Genomic DNA, 12,785 nt, shown 5'->3' on the forward strand with positions numbered 1-12,785 from the left:
TCCAAAGCAGACGAGTGTGTATTGCCGGGCTGGTGCTGTCCCAGTGCCTCCAAAGGGCGTCCCCCCGCGCCGAGGAGCCGGAAGGATCACAGCAAGCCCAGCCTTCAGGGGTGGCATCATGCAAAGGGTGCTGAGTCCCGGTGGCCTGAGGGGCAGACTGCCCCCCCCCCCCAGGCCCCGGGAACCTGGGCTGCAGGAGGGGGCCGGAAAGCAGAGAGCTGGGGTCAGACGAAACAAATGGCTACGTTTCTCCCGCCCTCCTGCTGGAGAGCGAGCTCGGCGCGGGTGGGGGGCGGCCTGAGGCAGCGCAGAAACGGGGCGGGCAGATGGCTTCATTCTTAAAAAGAGCCCTGCTGGGCGAGGTTAGGGGAGCCAGGGGATGAGATTTACCCTCCGTCCCATTCTGCCTGGCAGTGAGAATCCCCGTCCAGCAAGGGGGGCGGGGGGAGCAGGTTAGACGAAGGGACCCCCCCCAGCCAAGAAACATCACTCGCATGCAAAACTGCGACGCCCCAGCAGGAAAGAGGTGGGGCCGGGCCCCCTCACTGAGAGGCTCCTAGCAAGTCGGGTTCCAGGCTGCAGAGGCCAGCGATGGCTCCAGCCCGCTCTCTGGGGAGCTCCGGTCAGCTCTAGGACAAGTAAAATCTACTTCAAACCAAACCCATGCAAGGCGGCGCTTTGCTCGGGGGGCTGTCTGTCCGTCTCCGTGCCAGCACAGTTCCTCTCCTCCTCGGGCAGGGGAAAAAGCGAACGCCCGGGGCCACGGAAGGCCCCCCCCATCGTGTTCCCAGCTCCCCCGTGGCCTCATCTCTCGGCCTCCATGGTCACGTTGGGCCTCTGTTCTGCTGCGGCTTGCTGGGAGACGGCAGCGGGCCAGCCCGAGGGCTGGGAGGGCGAAGTCCGTGGTCTCATCTGCTGCTGGCTGGAGGGGGCAGCCGCAGGCCAGGCGGGGTTGACGCCCCCGGGCTGGGGGAGCGGCGGGGGGGGCGGAGGAGGGGACGTCGCCATGGGTGCCACGGGGCTGCTGCTGTTGAAGCTGTCGGAGGCCTTGAGGCGAGAGAACATGGTGAGGGCGTCGGGGAAGTTGGGGGGGGTGGCAGGCGTGTTGGCGGGGGTGCACATCTGTAGGGGAACAGAGACCGAAACCAGTCAGAGACACCAGGGAGCGCAGCATGCAGCCAGCTCTGGGGCAGAGCAGGGGCAAAGCGTAACAGCACACGAGCGCCTCAGTGCTAACTCAAGGAGCTTGCCAGCACGGGTCCCTGCTAGGCCTGGGTCTTTCCTGAGTGCGCTAGCCAGGCCTGGGCAGGCAGGCAGGTGGCACAGGCCAGGCAGCTGGAAGAGGGCGCCAGGCCTGGAACGTTTATCTGTCCTTAAGAGCTACTCCATGCAGGGAAATTTACCAGCACCAAGAAGCCGGTAGTTCTCCCAGGTCAGTCCGGGAGCAGCAGCACTCCTGGGAAGGGCCGACTGTGGAACTACACGGGTATCGTTCCCTGTGCAGCTCAGCCCTGCACCTGCTTCCCTGTAGCCTGCACCGGGACTGGGACCGGGACACGTGAGCCTTCCCTTGCCCCTGGGACAGGCCTGTGACTGATCTGTGACCAGGACCCCCCGGTAACTCCCTGGCAGGTGGCAATCAGCAACAGCCATGGCCACCCCTGCGCCTTCCTGGCCGGCGCTTTCACGGAGCCTGCCAAGGGCGAGATATTCAGGGAGCACAGCCAAATGCAGCCACCTCTGGGGCGTAGCCCTGGAGCGGCAAAGCAGCACCACGCTACGGCCTGGGATGGGAAGTGACGGGCGCCCTGCCCAATCGATCCCGCAGGGGACGGACTCTGGGAGGACGCCGTGTTAGGGCCGCACTGAGCGCCACGCCGTTATGAGAGCAAAACGTCTGAGCCTCACTCCCTCCGAGGGCGGCCACCGTAGCCCTCATGCCAAGACCCCCTCTGCTTGCCGCAGCACTCACCCGTAATACCCTGGGGGGGTGCAGCAGGAGGGGACAGTGCCCCCCAGCGAGCTGCCACCGGCCCCTGCTGCGCAGCGCCTGCAGCACTCTGCTAGGGCAAAAGGGTTTGCAAGAGAGGGTACGGCGCCCCCTACCGAGCCCCCCTTTGCTCCCCAGTGCTGGCTCGGAACCCCCCCAGTCCAGCGACTGCATTACTTGTCATGCTGACCAGTGCTGGGGGTGGGGGGCAGCTGAGGTGCAGTAAGATGCCCCACATGCCCCCCAGAGGAGGAGCCGGGGCTCTGCTGCGTCCTGGCTGGAGGGCTCCAGGGGGTGCCCGGGCAGGCGAATGCACCTGCAGCCTCTCCTTCTCCTGGGGAGGTGCGGTGCCCATGGCCGCAGCTGCCAGGCAGGCCCACGCAGGCCGGCTGGTGGCTTGGAGCAGGCATGTGGTGCGGGAGGGGATCAGAGCCAGCACAGCCGGGTGGCACCGCCAGGCTGCCAGCTCCGAGCAAGGCAGCGTCCTGCAAGCAGCACTTATTTAAAGCCCCCGGGACTAATCCTCTTCCGAGAGCTCTTGTCAAACAGCCCAGAAAGCAGTACGCGGTGCCCTGAGGGCCAGCCCCTCCCTGCACCTCATCCCCCTGGGCTGGGAGCCCCTGTTAGGCCTAGACTGGGATCCAAAGCCAGGGCTCCCCCCATCCTGCTCCACGACAGGGGTCCCCTGCGAGGTAGGGTCACCCCATGAATCAGCTGGCCAGGCAAGCTCCTGCTCTGAGCTCAGAGTCTGCCCCCTCTAGACTCCAGCCTGTTCCAAACCAGGCTCTGCTCCCAGCTGGGGCCGGGGGACACTCCCAGCTGCTGGCACTCAGCAGGGGGGCTCCTAGCTGCAGGGGCTGCAGCTCTTTGCAGCCTGGCTCACGCTAGCTGCTCGCTGGGCCTGCTTCAAACCCCCGACTGCCCCAGCGACCGGCAGAGTCGGCCGAGGGCACAGCAGCCAGCAAAGCCCGGGAGCCAGCGGCCCTGGCAGACGCCAGGCGCAAGAGTGACAGGGGCAGAGCCCAGGAGCTGCTGGGGGTGAGATTTAAAGGGAAGCAGCGTGCTTGCGTGTGCCCGTAAGCATGAGTACAGGGGATAACGTGTGCGCACAAGGGTGGGGGGCGTACCCCAAGAGATGGTGTGTATCAGCGTGTCCCCCCCCGGAGGCAGTGAGTGCATACACCTAAGCAGGCGTGTACACTCGTGAGCACACGTTTCCACGTCTTACGTGCAAGCGCCTTCTGTGCTGGCCAGCTGTGGCTCACCGGGGGGTGGGGGGTGGGGGGTGGGGCGGGCAGGGTCGGCGCACAGCAAACTGGGCCCCGGACTCGGTGGGGGGGAGGCCACCGCCAGAGCCCGCAAGGCCCTTTTCTGGGCTCTGCACCGCAGAGGGGGGCAGCTCCCTCCCCCCCGCAGCTGCCAATCAGCTGACCTGTCCCCCGAGAAGCGAGGCGCCAGCCTGGGGCAGCTGGGCTGGGCCGTGCCGGGCGCGTGGACCCACCCCTGGGCTGCAGGGAGCATTAACCTGCCACCTCCCCTTTCTGTGGGACGCCCTCGCCCGGCCCTCCCCTCACTGCTGGCCCCGTGCGGGCAGCCAGAGGCTCTGGGGGAGGCCGGACAAGCTGCCCACCTGCAGGCTGCCCTGTTGCTCCTCACTCGGCCTCCCGGCAGGACCCCGGGGGGACGCAACCTCCTCCCCCCGAAGCGGCTCACCAGGGCTCAGCGCTGCTGGGGCAACCCAACCTCCAGGAGCCACCACACAACACCCTGCCCCCAGGAACCGGGGAGGGAGGGGGTGGAGCTGAAGATGATGTCCAGGGCAGCCGGGCACCCACAGACCCCCGTGGCCCTATCTCCGGCACCAGGCGCGTTCTCTGCACTGCCTGGAGCGGGACCCACCGGGGGGGCAGCTCCCTCGGCTGGCGAGGGCCGGCTGCGCCCAGGGATGCAGGGGCTAAGCTGGCTGCCAGCTCCTGGGCACCGTGGGGCCCTGTGATCAGGCAGGCAGCGCGATCAGCGGAGTGACGTGGGGCCATGACCCCCTCAGCCCCTTGGCACCGCACAGGCTGCAGGGAACAGGGGGAGAGGCTCCTGGCCGGGGAACCTCACAGCAGCCTCCAGGGAGCTCCTGTAACACGATGTTTCTGGGCAGCTTGAGCATCGGTGCCAGGGACTCACGGCCCTGGCTGGCAGCAGAACGGGCCTGCCTGGCCCCTGGCAGCGCAGGGAGATGGGAGCAGCCCCAGCAGGTGGTACGGGGAATTCTCCCTTCCAGCTCACGGCACCGGCAGCGACGAAGAACCCTGCTGCAGTGCGGGGATGCGTTCACCCCCCGGAAACGATGTGGAGGGAGGAAGACCCACCGAGGCAGGGCAGGATCCGGCCTCCCCTCGGGTACCGGCCCGACCTGCATAGCGCTTGCTGGCTGGAGGCCCAGGACAGGAAAGGGAGGGGTGAAGGGGTAAATGGAGTGAGTCTGGTTCAACTCCCATGTGCCGGGGCAGGCCCGGCACCCGTCGCCCCTCTGCCTGCTTCTCCTGCACCAAGGCTCAGCCTGACCGTCCTCCATGCCTGCCCCCAACCTCCGCTGCACCTGTCCAGCCCCCCTCCCCTCCTGCTGCAATCTCTGCTTCGCGCGGTCAGACAGGTGCAAATTACACCTTCCCCCTCCCAGCCTTCCCCCTGCCCCCCACTGTACAGGGCACACTGCCCGACGCTGCCCTCTGGCAGGCAGGCCGCATTTCCCTGGGCCCCACATAAGCTGTGCTGCATGCGCGGCTCGAGGGCTCCCCCCCGGCAGGAGGGTTCCAGGACACAGCTCCCCCCTCCGCAGGCCGCTTCCTGCCCCATGGCTCTATCCCAGAACACAGGGCACTGGCAAGAGCCGCCCACCCCTGCAATGCAACACCAAGGCCACGCCGGACGGCGGGCTGGCGAAAGCACTTACCATCTGATGGTGGTGGCTGTAGGGGATGTTGGTTTCTTGGAAAAAAGCGCTGAGCGCGGTCTGCGAAAAGGAAGGCAGAGATTTACCATGCGGCTGGGAGGAGGCGCTCGCTCCCACCCGGCCCTCTGGGGCACAAGCCTAGGCCTCGGCCCAGCCCCTTCGTGCACCAGTCGAGCTCCAGGATCGGGTCCCAGGGCACGGCTCTGCTCTCTGGTGATGTGGGGGGCTGTGGGAGCAGGCTGGGAGGAGAAAAGGCCCATCTGTGCGTGCAGGAAAGCAAAAATCGCCCCTCTGCTGGCCACTAACCCCTGGATCCGGCCTCACTGCCAGCACACTTCAGTCGTCCTGCAACAAGCTTTAAAAGGCCCTTTTGGGCACTGGCGGACCTGCTGTGCGATCACGGCCCCCCCCCGGGGGCAGCACCCGTCTTCCCTCCAGCATCCCCACCACCGCACCTGAAAAGGACACACAAACGCAGCATGCACAATAGCTCCAAGCGTCACTGGAGAGCCAAGCCTGTTTGCCATTTAGGTGCACGGAGAGCTGCGACAAATGAGGACGCTCCTTCAGCCTCTGGCGAAATGCAGCTGTCGCTGGGGTGGAGCCCAGCAGGCGTTTCGCTACATCAGGCAGCCGTTTGCCCAGGGAGTCTAGAATACAGATCCCACTGGGGCTGTAGGGCGAATGTAGGCTCGTGGGAGGCAATGACCCAAGCCTGAATCAGACCAGGAGACCGGGACCAGACGCCTGTGCTCCCGGAAGGTGCCAGGCGTTCTATAATGACCACAGGCAGTTGGGACCTTGGTTTTCTGTCTCGCCACCAGCAGCACAGCACCCCGGCACGGTGCCGACGCACTGGCGTAGCAATGACAGACAGCCCTGAAGTCAGCTCTGACCGACACCAGGCCTCCCTCCGCATCAAAAGTCAGTCCACTAAAAGACATTACCTCCCCCGCCTATTCTCACACAGAGGGGTGCCAGCCAGCCGACCCTCCCCTCCTAGCATGGCTGTGACTCCTGACTCAGCTTCACTTGCAGGACCAGGAGGGGTCGGAGCCCAAGAAGCTGGGGCTGATTCCGTACCACAGCACAACCCCCATGGAGCCGACATCAGGAGGAACGGCCAAATCATTGCTGGACTCTGAAGACTGCAGTGATCAGACAGACAAGGGGGAGGACTGGCTGGAAGAGCCCCGGATGCTCTTCTCCCACTGTGTAAAAATGGAGCAACTCCAGGGTAGTGGGTCACATGGTTTAAAAAACAGAGATGAGAGAAAAAAAAATCAGACCTGTGGTGCTTTACTGTATGTCCCTTGTGTGGGATTTTTTCACCCTAGTCCCCGATTTCTACCGCACAGTCGCAGCGTTTTCCGGGCTCAGACAATCGCACTGCGGGAATCGATCCAAACGCCACCAAAATGCAGCCGCTTCTGGGGCGAACCGCAACGGCCGTTAACAAAACGGTTCAGCAGAGGAAGTTTGCCCTGCCCCACACGGAGCAGCCTGGCTTTTCCCCACGCTTCCAAACTGTGAGGTTTGCAGCGGGTTGACCGCTATGTGAACACGAACGCCCCTGGGGTTACCCAACAGGGGAAATGGGCCCGATGGGACCGGGAGTAGCAAGGACGAAGCTTTAGCACATGCCTGAGGCTTTGTTTGTCCTGGAGTCACAGGAGGTGAGATTTCCCTGGGCTAGCTTTTACCCTGCTTGTGCATCTCCTGGCGCTCTGAACTTGTGCTACCGTGCACCACCACCTCCTACAGCTAATGGTCCCGGTGGCTTTACACAGCCCCAGTTTTGCTGCACTCGGCTCTCCCCTGGCTGCGTTAAAGCTAGTCCCCTAGGCACATTCCAACCGCAATTTACAGGGATTACAAGGCCGATAGCCCTTAAAACAGGGCCTGCAGCCCTGGCCTGTGGAACCACAGCTGATCATGTCACATGGTGGGGCAGACAGCTGAGGTGGGGCTGAGAGCTCAGATTTCATGGGAACCGGCTACCAGCCAACTGGTTGATCTAGTCCTTGTTTCGTTAGCTTGTTCTAGCCCCAGAAATGCTAACAAAACTCAGAGAGGGGAAGGGAAATATCCCCAAGGAGCCTAGAGGAGGGGGGAGGGTTTAGGTAACGGCTGGCACCAGCCATTAGTTTGGACAAAGCTTGCATTTAAAAATGATCAGCCTGATCAATGGCAGTGGGCAGGCGGAGCGGGGGCAGTCAGGAAGGTGGAACATAGAGGGCACAGGGAGTCTCTGGGCTCGGGTTGGCCGTGATCGGGTCTGACAGGGTCTGGGGTTTAAAGAACTACTGGCTGGAGCTATTCAAGTTTAAACCCTTGGAGCAGAACAATGCCCTGCCTCACCTCCGGCCTCCCAAAGGGTTTAAGCTTCTGACCCTGGTAATGAGAACAGGAGCCCCGGCATGGGGGGGAGGGGACCCCAGAGCCTCTGGTGGGGTGGGGGAAGAGTGCCTGGAGAGGGGCTCCCAGCTGCCAGCCCTTCCCTTGTCTTTGCAGGGGGGGAAGGTTCCTCAGAGCAGGAGACAGCCCCTGGCAGGGAGAGACTGGGGTTCGTGGCAGGGCATACTAGAGAAGCCACAGCAGCTCGAGGGATGGGGTGTTAGTGGCAAGTCCCTGCAATGCCGGGAGTGGGTGGGCAGCCCCCCGGGACCCGGGCTTGGCCAGCAGGAGCTAGGAAGTGTGTGATCATCCACGCTCCAGCAGAGTTCCACTCCTCTTCCTGCCTGTCACCAGAGGCCCAGTAATTGCCGGTTAGCCGTGTTCCCCAGCAACAGGGAGGCAGTGAATCAGTGCAGCGCTCTGGGGGCGAGCGAGGGCTGCCGGTTTGGAGCCGGGGCACATGGCCCTGGGCAGGGCTGGGCTGGGCTGGGCTGGGCTGCCTAACAGCAACAGACCCATGTAGGTGGGAGAAGTGTGGATCAAGGCATGATCTGTGAATACCTCAGGGAAACCCACTGCAGGTCCGGCCGATGGCTGGGTGGAGTTACTCCTGGGTCCACGGGGACCATCACCCACCAGCAGCAGCTCCAGAAGGTCCCCCTTCCTCCCCGGCTCTGCCAAGCCAGTGGGATGCAAGGATGGAATGCCTCCCCCGGAGGAGTGGTGCATGGGAGCGGCCAATTCCCTGGTGGCACACATCCCATCCCGTCCTCTAAGCTGTGGCAACAAAGTTGACATCATTGAAAGAGCAGCAAAGTTTGGAAAAAAAAAAAAAGGAGCAGAGAAAAAAAAAATATCTGGCCTGGTTCCTGCGTTGAAACGGGAGTGAATTTAGGGCCAGCGAACGCGCCAGAGACGCAACCCTGAACACGCCCCCACCTCCCCTGAGCCTCCCCAGCCCCCAGAACGTTCCTCCCACTGAACGCTTTTCTCCTCCAGCCTTTGGACGGGCATTACAGGCTGTGATCGTCTTACAGACGCAAACCAAATGCTTCCTGCCCGCCCCGCACCTCGCTTCACGGGCCCTGGGCTGTGTGTGCGTGACTTCGTAACACGGTAGGAAAAAATCCTATGCAGACCGAAACCAGCGCAATCTGGCAACAAGCGAACCCGGCGTCCCACGGGGACCACAGAGAACCCTCTGCTGCCCACCACGGCCGTAACAGTTGTGCTGCACAAGGCTATTAACTTGGGGGTTTGACGCTGCTTCACCTACCAACAGCCCCGCAGGGGCCAGGCTCTGCTCTCAGGTACTGTGGGGTCTCCTCGTGGCTGAGCAGATGGAGTATTGGCTGCTGTAGCGTCACTCATTGGGAAGTGCTGGACAAATCCCTTATGGGGACCGGGCTCTGAGCTGGCCAAGTCAATGCACATTTCACAGAGTAAATTACCAACCCTGCTCTCCCCCAAGCCCCCAGCTCCTGTGAATCAAGAACACCCAGCTTCTTAGTTTGTCTGCCAGGTTTTCTCTCGGCCCAGATGGGTTACGTGCCAAGGTTCGTCAAGGGCCAGGCTTCTCCTCTGACATGTACAGACGCAGCTAGAAATTCCCAGGCAGCCTGGATAGGCTGGGGGGGGGCAAAACGGCTGGAGTGCAGAAATCCACGACCAATGACAAAGAGAAGTGAAACTCATGCAGAAGGAAGTAAAGTCAAATCTGTTTGGTCTCAGAGACAAATGCTAATCCCACCCCCAATCAAGCTTACCTGCCAGTTTTCCTGCCTCTGAGCACCCCAGCTTTCTGGTTCCCTCCTCTGCTGTGTGCCCAACCCTGCTGAATGACTCTCCCCCACATTATTACACCTTGGCCCAGAAACTCACTCATCGCAGAGCAGAGCCCCACAGTGCTAGGTGCTGTACAAACATAGGCCTTGCCCCCGCCCGAGAGTCTACCATTAGCTTACGTGATTCCATGCTGCCCAAGCTGCCTGCCGATAACTGGAAGCACGTCTCAACCCCCAGATCCACCCCCTCCACCCCTTAAACAAGCACAGCTCAGGCGTCACACCCCTGGCAACAGCGCAGCGTTCAAAGGTGAAAGCACTACCCTGCCGTGTGCAGCAGTCCAGAAGGGCTGCAAACAGTGGCGGATAGCACGTGTTTAAGGGCTTGTCTCATGGGGAAATTGACCAGCATGATTCTACCAGCATAAAGACACCACTCTGGTTCAACTGGTGTGCCCAGCCCAGATGCTCTTAGTCTGGTATCACAGCATCCACACAGTTATGCTGGTCAATCTCCCCTTCTAAACAAGCCCAATGTGCAAAGGCAGGAGCAGTCAACACCTGTGACTGTCACCAGACCCTCTGACTCATCTCAGCTTCCTCGCCAGGCAATTTATTACCTCAAAATGGGAGTTTAAACGGGAGGGGACCAGCCCACAACTGGTGGCTGGGCCAGGGTCTCTGTGCCTGGGCCACCAGCCGATGCGGGAGATGCCCAGTAATCGTGCATTACAGCTCAGGGGATCGTGGACTACAGAGACCTGGGTAACAGGAGTAACGGGGTACCCCCTGCGAAAGGGACTGTACACATCAGTTCCCTGAGAGAAACCTTTACACTGAGCAATCCCTTGGGGCACCTGTAGTATTTCTAAAGCCAAGGAGAGCGCTCAGTGGGCCCGATCCTCAGCAGGTGTTCGTCGGCATCCCTCCGCTGAACTCCCCGGAGTCAGACAGGTGGAGGCACCGCCCTCCTCCAGGCCGGACCCCCTGTGAAAGGGGTGAGAGTAACACTACTCTGCACATGCAGCTCCAGGGCTCCAACGTGAGAGGGGTCTGGCGTCCCCACAAGGTAATACGTCCCCAGCAGAGCTCCGAGATGGGGGCCTGCCAAGCAGCCATTTTGCAAAGGGAATTATCGGACCATTGTGCACCAGAGACAGTAACTGCCCGTCCCGTTAGGTTTGTTTACAGTGGGGCTTCCTCTGAGTCATGCAGTGCCAAACTAGCACGGGGGCGGGGGGGGGCGGGGGCAGAGGCCAGCCAACTGCTTGTGCAACTTCCCGAAGAGTGGCAAATTTCTAGATAATATAACGGAAATTAAAACTTCCCCCTAGCAAGTTCCCAGCTCTGGTGCTTTAGCTGTAAAAGGTGGTAGGGGAACCTTCTTTCACCTCACCTTAAAATGTCCAGTGGGGCTGCTCTTGATTCACACCCGTGAGCAGAATCAAGGTGAGACAATACGTGTAAAGTCCAACAACTCCGGAAGGAAAATCTGCAAACAAGCCGGTGGGGACTTGCCTTGTGGGTGTGGTCACAGTGCCCCAAGATGGAGATATTCACCAGTCTGGCATTGTGCACTGGCTGATTTTGACCAGCTGCCCCTGATTTTGCACCTGGAATATCTGTTGCCTCAGGGGGATTGTAAAGTATCTGACGGACTGAACTACCTGATCAAAGCAGCAGCTCTGGGAGTTAAATGCTCCCGTGCTAGAAAACGTACCCAGAATTATTTCTGAGGCACTGACAGATCAGGGCCTCCGCAACAAGGGATGCCCCAGCTGTGCCAATGGGTGCATTAGAGCCCTCTCCCTCGCTACACTGACTCAAGCCTCCTTCCGTGCCCCAGAACGAACACGCCAATTACAACCGAGCCATTAGTGACAAAACCATCACACGGAGCCGCACGGAAAGAGCTCCAGACCTGGCGGCTGCATGCCCCGTGCGCACGCACGTTCTCGTTCTTTGCCGCCAGGGAGTTTCGCAGTCCTCCAGCACGTTCCCCACCTGCAGCTGCAGTCCCGAGGGCGACGTTCCGGGCACCGCCATGGCAACCGCTAGCAACGTCAGCTGGAGCCGACAAAGTTACCACCAGCAAAGTCTCTTCTCCCGGTGCTGCCTTAAGGATCGAACACCAGGGAGAGGAAGACTGGAAAGGCCACACTGGGGCTCTTGAGCCCACAGGCACTAAGGGGCATCCTTCTGCCTGCAGGAAACAAAGGCAGGCGCTTGGGGGGGGGGAGGGGGGCATACACATAATGACTGCTATGCTGCCCCCAAGGGCAGGGCAGCCCGGAAAGACTGCTCCAGCCGTGCCAGAGCGGCTGTTGGGTGTGTGTGTGTGTGTGTGTGTGCGAGCGATGCTTCCACCTCGCTTGACAAGCAAATCCGCTTCCCAGTGGGGCCCAGGCAGGGGTGGGTGGCCCCGGTGACTCGGCTACAGCCGGCCCAGGAGACACCAACCATCTGGGAGCCGGGAAACACAGACCCACTGGAGGAACACAGGAAGAAAAACACCCCCCCCCCCCCACACACACACAGCACCATCCTACACACACGCAGCTGTCCACACACACACACACACACACGTGCTCCCAGCCAGCCCCCCAGGATCCAGTGACAGTGTCTCCTTTCCGAGGGCGGGGGACTGGGGAGGACAAGAGCACCCTGCGGGGAAGGGGGTGCTGAGCTCCCGCTGGCAGGGCGGTGCGCTCAGACTGACCCTGGCCCGCATCCCCCCGCCCCGCCGCGCTGCCTCGGTACTCCCCCCCCCCCCCCCCGGGAGCCTGGAGGGGCAGGCGGGGTGGGGGGGGCGCATGCACAGGGCGGAACCGCTGCCCACATTCGCCCCACGGCAGCGCCCTGGGGGCTTGCTCCGGACACAGCCGCCGGGCAGACTGGGGGCTGCTCCCGTCTCCCTCCCAGCCGCGCTGCCCAGGCACCCGAGAGCTCCCGCCTGAGTCGCCCCGGGGCCAGAGGCCGGGATCGGGGCCGAGCTGCTCCCGGCTCGGTCCGCTCCAGTCCCCCCTCCCCCGCGCCGCTCGGCTCGGCTCGGCTCGGCTCACCTCGAACTGCCAGTGCGCCGCCTGCAGCAGCTGCTTCGCCTGGTCCGCGGCGCAGCCCGCCGTGAGCACGAACTGGTTGATCATCACCTGGTGCTTCAGCTCGTCCATGTTCACCGACACGCCGCGCCCCGCGCCGGCCGCTCCCCGCCACTCACCGCGCGGCCCCCATGCCCGAGCCGGCTCCTGCGAACACAAATATTTACCGGAGGGGACTGACTCACCCAGCGCCGGGGCGGGGCCGGCCGGCCGGGCAGGCTGGGAGCTGTAGTCGCGGGGCCGGCTGGGACCGGCCCAGCCCGTACACACACGCGCGGGGCCGGGCGGAGGGTCCCCGCAGTCGGGAGGCGGGGGAGCCGGGCACGGCCTCGGGAGCGCCCCGGGCGGACACGTGCCTGCAGCCGGCGGCGGTGCCCGGCGGTGCCTGAGCAATCGCTCCGCACCTGGAGCGGCCCCGCGCGGGGGCGGGCGGAGCCCGGGAGATGCTCCGGCTCCGGCCCAGACCCGCGCCAGCCCAGCCGGGCGGTCCCCAGCCCGCCCCGGGCGCAGAAGCGCGGGGGGTCGCGGCTGCAGAACTCCATTTCCCAGCAGCCCCTGCTTTGTTTGCC

The 12,785-nt window shown here is 62.9% G+C and overlaps 1 protein-coding gene across 2 annotated transcripts; it reads right to left on the bottom strand.

Moving 5' to 3' along the window:
- Positions 1 to 12,785, bottom strand: UBALD1 (UBA like domain containing 1). Of its 2 annotated transcripts, none has more exons than XM_075010563.1 (4): positions 12,621 to 12,785; positions 12,181 to 12,363; positions 4,938 to 4,997; positions 1 to 1,122 (listed from the first exon to the last, which is right to left on the bottom strand). In XM_075010563.1, exons 1-4 carry the CDS (start codon positions 12,756 to 12,758, stop codon positions 805 to 807), a joined length of 699 nt encoding a protein of 232 aa, XP_074866664.1. In that variant the 5' UTR covers positions 12,759 to 12,785; the 3' UTR covers positions 1 to 804. The 2 variants fall into 2 exon arrangements, with proteins under 2 accessions (XP_074866664.1, XP_074866662.1); XM_075010561.1 differs by having other exon boundaries at positions 12,573 to 12,785.

This window comes from Carettochelys insculpta, chromosome 16 (genome assembly GCF_033958435.1).
Source record: "Carettochelys insculpta isolate YL-2023 chromosome 16, ASM3395843v1, whole genome shotgun sequence".
NCBI classification, from domain to species: Eukaryota; Metazoa; Chordata; order Testudines; family Carettochelyidae; genus Carettochelys; species Carettochelys insculpta.